This window comes from Crassostrea angulata, chromosome 10 (genome assembly GCF_025612915.1).
Source record: "Crassostrea angulata isolate pt1a10 chromosome 10, ASM2561291v2, whole genome shotgun sequence".
Taxonomy (NCBI): domain Eukaryota; kingdom Metazoa; phylum Mollusca; class Bivalvia; order Ostreida; family Ostreidae; genus Magallana; species Magallana angulata.
Genome location: NC_069120.1, coordinates 2,573,062 through 2,582,094, shown reverse-complemented (window position 1 = coordinate 2,582,094; position 9,033 = coordinate 2,573,062). Strand labels below are relative to the sequence as shown.

At 34.8% G+C, this 9,033-nt stretch overlaps 1 protein-coding gene across 1 annotated transcript; it reads right to left on the bottom strand.

Annotated features, from left to right (window-relative positions):
- Window positions 1–7,410: 7,410 nt before the first annotated feature.
- Window positions 7,411–9,033, bottom strand: LOC128167673 (dnaJ homolog subfamily B member 4-like). Its single transcript, XM_052833523.1, has 2 exons — window positions 8,055–9,033; window positions 7,411–7,868 (listed from the first exon to the last, which is right to left on the bottom strand). The coding sequence occupies exons 1-2, from the start codon at window positions 8,883–8,885 to the stop codon at window positions 7,635–7,637; spliced, it is 1,065 nt and encodes a 354-aa protein (XP_052689483.1). The 5' UTR covers window positions 8,886–9,033; the 3' UTR covers window positions 7,411–7,634.

Sequence of the window (9,033 nt, the reverse complement as noted above, 5' to 3'; positions counted from 1 at the left end):
TTTGGCTTAAAAAAATTCAGACATGTTCTATATATATGCATGGTTTTATGCTAAACGGCTATCACATTCTCAAGATTTGATTTTGTACATGTCACACAGAACCTATTAAATATGTTACAAACCTATCAAATGTTAAAAATGTGAATAATGAATAAAGTATAATAATAAGAAAAGTATATTGAAATTTCATAAAATTGCTTGTTTCTGTAATTTTCGTCTAAAAAGCCTTCCGCACGAAAAAATAGTTCCCCAAAAAACTTGCTTGTTTCTTGAATTCAAATGGATTTTCTTTATGGATGTTGTGTAATTATGAAATAATAATCTATCTGTGATAATTAAATAAATAAAATTATATTCATTTTAACTATAATGATCATCTGCGCAATGAAATCAAAACATGAGGAGTGAGATACCTTAAGGGTGCTTTCCATTTAATTAATTAACATTAATTTATGTACATTAACAGAAATTTAGTGAATTTTAATTTTTCATAATCAAATTATTAATTAGTTAATAGAGCGATGTTAATATAAACAATAAAATGCTTTCTTTGACGATTCATGCGGATTATGAAGGAAGCGGGTTATGTATTTTTTCTACAATGTCGCTACCTTCATATCACGAATAATTTAATTCTGGCTGTAACGCGCTTTCTGATTGGCTAAAAAATTATTTTATATCGTATAAAGAATGTTGCCTACGTCATAGTAAGACTAACGTCAAAAACGTATCAATACGCCTGACGTTACGTTTGAATTTTGTACAAAAGTACGTCATTTTAAAGGTCAAATGACTGTTTTTATCTACAATGAAGAGTAAAAAAAATTAATTATAAGCAATGAATTCAATATTTATTAGTTTTATACGATATAAAATGGTTTGAAACAGTTTACGCTTTTTTATAAACCGCTTCGCGGTTTATAAAGCGTAAATTGCCCCAAACCATTTTATATCGTATAAAACAAATAAATATTGAATTCATTCCTTAAATAAATCACCAAAGAAAGCATTATAAGGTTAAATGACGAACATTTTTTGTGCTGCATTGCTTCATCCGGGTATCCATAGGATCGCGCGCAGGTTAACCCATTATCTGACCCTGTTGCGTTGAAGCGGGGAGCGTTAACCGATAAACGTCACTTGAATATGATAAAATGCACGACAAGACTTTACGGAGGCGTCAGAACATAAATATTGCAACTGGCACGTGCCCCAACTCTCATCTCCCCCGCTAATCGAGTAAGAAGTATGACGTCATAAAGAGTGAATACACTTTCTATTTTTGGATACAGCAACACAGTTATAATGCAAGTTTTGCAATTTTTGTAAACAGGAGTATCCTCATAATTATTACATAATGGATTAATGAAGGGAAAATATTATTTGAACCGATTTATAAACAGCCAAAACAACAAACAAGTTTCATTGGTGCATTAAGATAAAGAGCGTTACGTACGCACCAGCATTCATTGCAAAAAAAAACTCTCATTGCGTTTAATGTGGATATCGTCGATTTTAAAAAATCTAATATGTTTGCTATGATATATCAAAAGACAAAGAACGTGCAGAAATAGCTCTCATCTGCGGATGAGTCATTTGTAGGTAGTCTGCTCGTCACAAATCGTCTGCTCACTTTTTGGCGGGAATCCATGTTCCGTCGCCTGCAGGTCCAGAGCGCGTTTACATATGTATGACCAAATCAAGCAGCCATCGTTAATCACGTACCGAGGCGACCGCTGCCCGTGCCGTGGCCATTGTCTTAGTAAGAAAAAAATTTCCCGTATATTTCTCACAATAAAGACAAAGGAAAAAATGTGGTAAAATAAAACTGTGTCATCGCTGTATTCATGATTCATCTTATCTTCCGTCTCAAATGTAGGGAGAGCGCCGACCTCTACCGAGTGTAGAATCTGATAATATATGTGTATATATAAAACCTATTTCTCTATATCTATTTCTTAATACAAACTAAAAGCTAAAACCTTCAGTGTTCTTATATCATTCTTATATCTGATATATTTGATTTCCTAATTATAAGCAGTAATATACAAAAGATTGCATGATGTGGCATACAGGTATTCAAGGCATAGAGATGAGGATCATTTACCCCTCCCCCCCCCCCACCCCTCCCCCTTCCCCCGACAACAAAGTTCTCTCAGTCTAATCGCTTAAACCAAACATATTGGTACATATAGAATAAAACATCGTGTGAAGTACATACATAATTAAGCATCGGTGAAAAGATATTTTCATTTCTCAAAAATTTACATTTGGGTTTGACAAGAAATCAGAAAACTTTAAAGCACTTGTTTTTTTACAATATCTCATGTATAAATATTTTCTTACATTTCTAACTAATGCAGAACATTTTAAACAGTGGCGTCGAAAGCAAATTGAAAGTGTGTGTGGGGGGGGGGGGGGGGGGGGCGGCTAGACTAATAATGAAAAATCTTGGCAAGCAAAAACCGTGATGGGGGGGGGGGGGGGCAGCTTAATTCATGATATTTCAATTTTTAGTATGTTAATTCAAGAAAAATTATTTTTGCTGATGCTATGTGCCTGATGCCTAGCTTTGCAGAAAAAAAGTTCCGGCTCTAACGCCTATGCTAAAACATAATTAAATTCATCACCATCACCCGTTGAGAGGGGATAATTTCTTAACTAACGTTGCAGCTAATCGTTTATTTGTGGGAAGACAGTTTTATGTGATACAGGCGAATGATAGTGTATATACGTATGTAGCTAAAAATCAAAAGTATCGACATTTACACAGTTTACACCGTCAATTGTCGATTACCGTGCGATCAAAAAGTGTTTTTAAAATAATATTAATCGTCTTTATATATATATACATGTATATATATGATATTTTATTCCAGTGATAATGAAAAACACGTTTTAAAATTCTATACCAAAGAGGCTCATGGGCCACATCGCTCATCTTTTTTAAACATGAAGCTCTTCTCAAATATTGTGAAACTCACATAATTTTTCATAGATCATACATAAAACAATATATATTAAAAAGAAGATCGTTCAAACCTACATTATTGAACATCATATCGTAAGATCAAAGACGCATCAACTGACTATATAATCACATTATTGAAGATAACACAATTTAAAGATGAAAAATAACAACAGGTGAATAGTAAATTATTGTGACCTCCTTTTGAATAAAAATAGTGATGTTGATCAATGACCTAAAAATATCAGTTATAAATTTGACTACAAATGATTATAAATAATGATACAAGGTCACTGTAAATAACCTTGATATGAAGATAATAAGCTGCTTACATTGTAATATCACTCGACATTATACAATTATTGCTGTTTTTAAGGTAAATACGATGATTTAACTGCCCGAGAGGTATAATATTCACCGAGACGAAATCCAGCAACGAATGTATAAAGACATCTCAAATTGAGTGTTATCAAGCGAAGATTTTTATGTGAAGCCAAAGCCGAAAAATGAGAAGTTTAATTACGCGATATTTCATTGGACGATCTATTTTAGTCCAATGTAGAGAAATTCAAATGTTATATTTACCCCCTAAGCCACGTGCGGGTGAATATCAAGTTTTATTTTTGATGGTTTGAAATGAGCCAATCAAAGAGCTAGGAATTAATCATGTAATAATACATTGTATTTCTTAAGGAAAAGATTTTACAACATTTTTCTACATAATTTATTTTGAACTTTGAACCCCAGTATTGGGTCGGTGTTCACGGTTTGTACAGTTTAAATACCATTTTATATAAGAATGCTTTGATAGTTCACAAATCAGAGCATTAATTGTAGTTCTTGAGAAAATTTTCGATTTTGATATTTGAACCCCAAGTGGAGCCCAGTTATTGGCCTGTGGGTTATAGTTTCTACAATTTAGAATCTACACTATCGGAGTATGCTTGTATATAGTAATCTTAATTTTTGTAGCATTGTAGTTGGGACCCCAGTTTGTCTGGGATCAGGATTTTAACAATTTAAAATTCACACTATCTGACGATGCTTGCCTGGTGATTTCAAATATTGAAGCATTGTATTTTTGAGATGAGGTATTCTAAAAAATCTCAAATATTTTCCAAGTACATGGATATTTTTACGATGAACTTTGAACACCTTTTTGGGCACCAGTGTTGATCAGGAGTCATGGTTCAAACAAATTTAGAATCAACACATCTGAATGCATAGTACTCTTGAACCCCTTTTGGAGCCTCAGTTAGTCCGGGGTAATGGTTTTAACAACTTAGAATCTTCACAATATATATATTAGATAGTGTAGAACTTCTTTAACTCACACCACATTTTCACCGTTTCGTTATTATCTTCCCTTTGAAAAGGTCTTTATTTTATCAATATAGAAACCATTTCATATAAGGATGTTTTGAATCGTTTGATTTTCTGGTCCTAAAGTTCTAGAAAAGAAGTCTTTGTGAATGTGAAAGATTTACAGACAGGTGAACGACGACTGAAAACAGGTGATCAGAAAAGCTCACTTGAAGCTTCTGTTCAGTTGAGCTAATAAAAGATTCCTTTCAAAAAAACAAAGTGTGAAAATCATACTTTATGATCTTAGATATTCATCGATACTGTAGTGTGGTTTGACACAATATCGTATATCAGATGTTCAGAAATGGTTGATAATCATGTGTTATTTTGATCGGTATTGTAAGATACTATGTTTATCAATGCACTTCTATAAATACATAATGATACAATATGATACTGTAACACAAAATATGACATCAAAACAAGATATGATATTTTATCACATAATATAATGGTTGATAATCATGTGTTAATTTCATCGGTATTGTAAGGTACTGTTTATCAATGCACTTCTATAAATACATAATGATACAATATGATACTGTAACACAAAATATGACATCTAAATAAGATATGATATTTTATGTGGTATTGCTTCGTGTTATAATTATTGTATTTGATGACAATACCATATCAAAACATAATATATATGATACAATATAGTATCATAAAGCCCCCCCCCCCCCCCCTTGGATTAGGATTTACAGGACTTTGAAAAGTAACCTATTTCCACTTTTTTATCATATTATAAAACTTCATTTTATATGAAACAATATTATATAGTACAATATCATATAAACCAAATATGATGTGATACAATTACATATTTTATAATACAATATACAATATTGTGTCATTTAATACTGTATCATACAATATCATGATACAAAATAATAAATTACACTGTTATATGATAAAATATCATGTGATATTATATAAATAGTGCCTGTTTGGGAGGGTAACAGTTGAAATTGACACCCCGAGAAAACCATTGTCAACCGACGCGAAGCGGAGGTTGACAATGGTTTTCGAGGGGTGTCAATTTCAACTGTTATCTTCCCAAACAGGCACTATTTATTTTGTTATACTGAATGTCTTTTTTAAAATTTTTAAGAAAATTTTACTGCTTTTATATAGGAATAACGTGAATTCTACAGCGAACCGTACGCGCATAATTTTCGCGCATGTAACATTTTTTAATGTTACCCGTTGCCAAGTGCGTTGCTAACGCTGATGGTAATAGTAAATATTATTAACTGCGTCTTAACCAATCAGATTTCAGTATTTAACATGAAAGTATAACAAAATATCTTATGATACAATATTCTACAGTAAAAATATCAAATAAGTATTACAAAGCTATAAACATTTATATCATATGACACAATATTATACCTCCAATCAGTTTGTCTGCATGATAAATATCATATTATAATCTACCAAAATAAAGATACAATATCATATCCAATCATATTTTTTACACTATAATGTTTACTTATATGATATTGTAACATATAAAACAATAGTGTAACATATCATTCAATAATATCATCAATCATAATCATCAATGGAATCATGTTATGTCACTTAACAACAAACACATCTATCAAGCAGGTTTAAGGGAGATAGGAGTTATTTTAGCATCCTTGATAATGGAGATCAGGCTCTGCATCTGAAGCCACTTCTGCGATTCATTTATATAATAGTTAAATCAACTATGCAAGTTTGAAATAGTACTATTGTCTATTTAACATGTGACCTTTTCCAAAGAGCTTGGTGAAGTTAGGACCAGTGGTAGCAAAGAGCTTGGTGAAGTTAGGACCAGTGCTTACTAAGACATAATCATCAGATGGAACCTTCTCCAAAACTCCAAAAACCTTAACCTTCTCCAGCATCTGAAATTCATGATGCAGATTCAGCATCCAACTCTTTCAATTCCATAAGAAGGGCAAGACAAGATGCATCATCCATGCAAGTTTGATGAAGATAGGATAAGTAATAACTTAGGACATCAACGACAAGGGTAAAGCATAACCCCCACACCCATCCCCCCTCCTCGTCTCAATACTAAGAATGTACAAGAGTTCTATATATAGTCAGAGTTTAAAACAGATGTTTTTATTTACAGACTTCTGATCTTTGCCCTAAAAAATATTGTTCATTGTAAATCTACATCCAAACTGGCACTTTATCGGTGAAGTCTATGCTTTAAAGGGAAAGGAAGTATCACCTGACCAATTACAAAAATTGATGGATAATAGGACAAAAATGGTTCAAGGTCACTGCACACCCTCTACCCATGACACTATTAGTTCCAAGACCACTGTGTGAGCTATTCCTATAGACATCCTGAGGGTCAATTTGACCAAGGAAAATTAATAAATTAGGAGAGTTCAATATTCCAGACCTTCACCTTTGACCTAGATATCGTTTTAAGGTCAATACACACTCTTTCACCACAGGCACTGTGCCGGTGAAAATATGGAAAGCTTTGATTTTAGAATTATAAAAACTTCAGCTACTACTTGACACAATTGACACCCACAGATTGTGTTGTAAAAATTTGTTAAAATTAGTTCAATATACAATGGTTTTACTTGGTATACATTGATCAGAGTTTCACACAACAGCAACAGATTTAAACTGTAATCCTCTGCAGCATGTTCGCAGTCTGAGGGTGCATTTGATGTTTATTAACGATGTTCAAGCTGAAATTATCAAATCTGACTTCCTGCAGATTTATATGATCCCTCTATCAGAAAAATATATCTCACTACTAACAGCAAATAAAATATTTGTCTCTGTATTCTCCAAAAGCTTATTTTTAATGGCAAATTAACCAGCAAGAGCCATACTGTTGCTCATGGGTCAGACAGTACATGTATGTGACAAAATATGCCAGGTGTGGCAGAGCCCCTCACAAGGCAGCTGCAAGAGGCTTCATGGAGACTACTGCTTAACACCCGTCATCTGCTCAGCTTCAAATTTCCTCAAATACTTTAAAATAGTGATAACTAACTAATGATTTTTTAACAAAATAAAACAATCTTTAATGGCACCCAAATAAAACAACGCCATTTTAATTATCATCATTTATCAGCACTTCATAAAATACAGCGACTCTAGCACAATACATAATATCTATCATACACATTCCTTGCAGCAATAATAACAGTCACAGAAATGTCATACGTTCAGCTGAGGCAAGAGTTCAGTCTGTCTGCACTCACACTATCTTCACAGGTTTCTTCCTTCAGGCATACACATGCATACTAACACTTATTATTATCGCACACTACACTTAAGACGCTGGCAAACAGTCCGACAGGATTTCTTTGGCAGTAGAAGAGATCTGGTTGGGAAACACAACATCAAAGTCTATGATGAGATCCCCCCGCTTGCCTGGCTGTTTTGGTATAGGTAGTCCCTCGCCCTGTATACGCTTGGCTGTGTGGGGTTTCACCACTTCCCGTAGTCGCAGGGGAATCTTTCTGCCATCTATTGTCGGGATCTGTAGCGTGGTGCCACATAGAGCCTGAAAGACAAGGAATGGTTTGAGTGAGAACTCTGTACATGAATCATAGGAATCTTAAGTACTCATCTATCTAATCTTTATACCTACAGTACTCAGATATATAAGCAATGCAGAACATTGGAAGCTGCTTTAACACAAATGAATAAAATATGCGGGTGATAAATGTTTATCAGTTCATATACTTACATCTTTGAGCGATATCTTGGCTTTGTATCGAATGTCACTGCCTTCCCTTGTGAATACACTGTGAGGTTTGTCTTTTATAACAAAGACGACATCTGCAGGTATATTGTTGGGTGTTTGGTCTCCTTCCTTGGGGAATGTAATTTTGGTTCCGGCCTTCCAGCCCGGTTTTATATCAATTGTCAAGATCTTGTCTTCTGTTCTCGTCGATCGTCCATCATTGTTCAACACTCTACGAGTAATTTTGAGTTTTTTCGTTGCACCTTTATAAATGTCCTCTAATGATACAGGCAACTCACGTACAACTGCAGAGTCCTGCCTCTTCCTCTGGGGTCGGCCCCCACCCATATGACCACCGCCGAAATGACCATACCCATCATCATCAACATCCATTTCTTCCTGACCTGGTTGCCCGCCGAAATGGAACATTCTCGATGGTCCAGGGCCGCCGAATCCACCGCCGCCTCCCCCACCACCGCTGAAAAAGCTAGCAAACGGGTCGTCTCCTCCAAAGAACATTCGGAATGTGTCGCGTGGATTTCCCTGGAATTCGTAGTGGAAATTACCCCCACCCGGTGCGGATCCTTGGAAACCACTTTCGGGGGGAGGTCCGTTTTTCAGCCCTTCTTCGCCATACTTGTCGTAAATTTCCCTCTTGTTTTTGTCACTCAGCACGTCATATGCCTCGGCTATTTCTTTAAACTTCTCTTCTGCTCCAGGCGACTTGTTTTTATCCGGATGATACTTGAGCGCCATTTTCCGGTAGCCTTTCTTGATTTCATCTTCTGAAGCACCTTTGTTGATGCCTAGAATTTTGTAATAATCCTTTCCCATCGTTAATATCACAATATGTCAGCTATATGCAGTTTTTTTCTAACTTGTCACTCTCCCAATTAAGTTTACACTGAGCTTCGAGTCAGTCTCCAGACCGTTTATTACCTGTTGACAGCTCTCGCTGTTTCTCGCACGACCTAGAAAATAC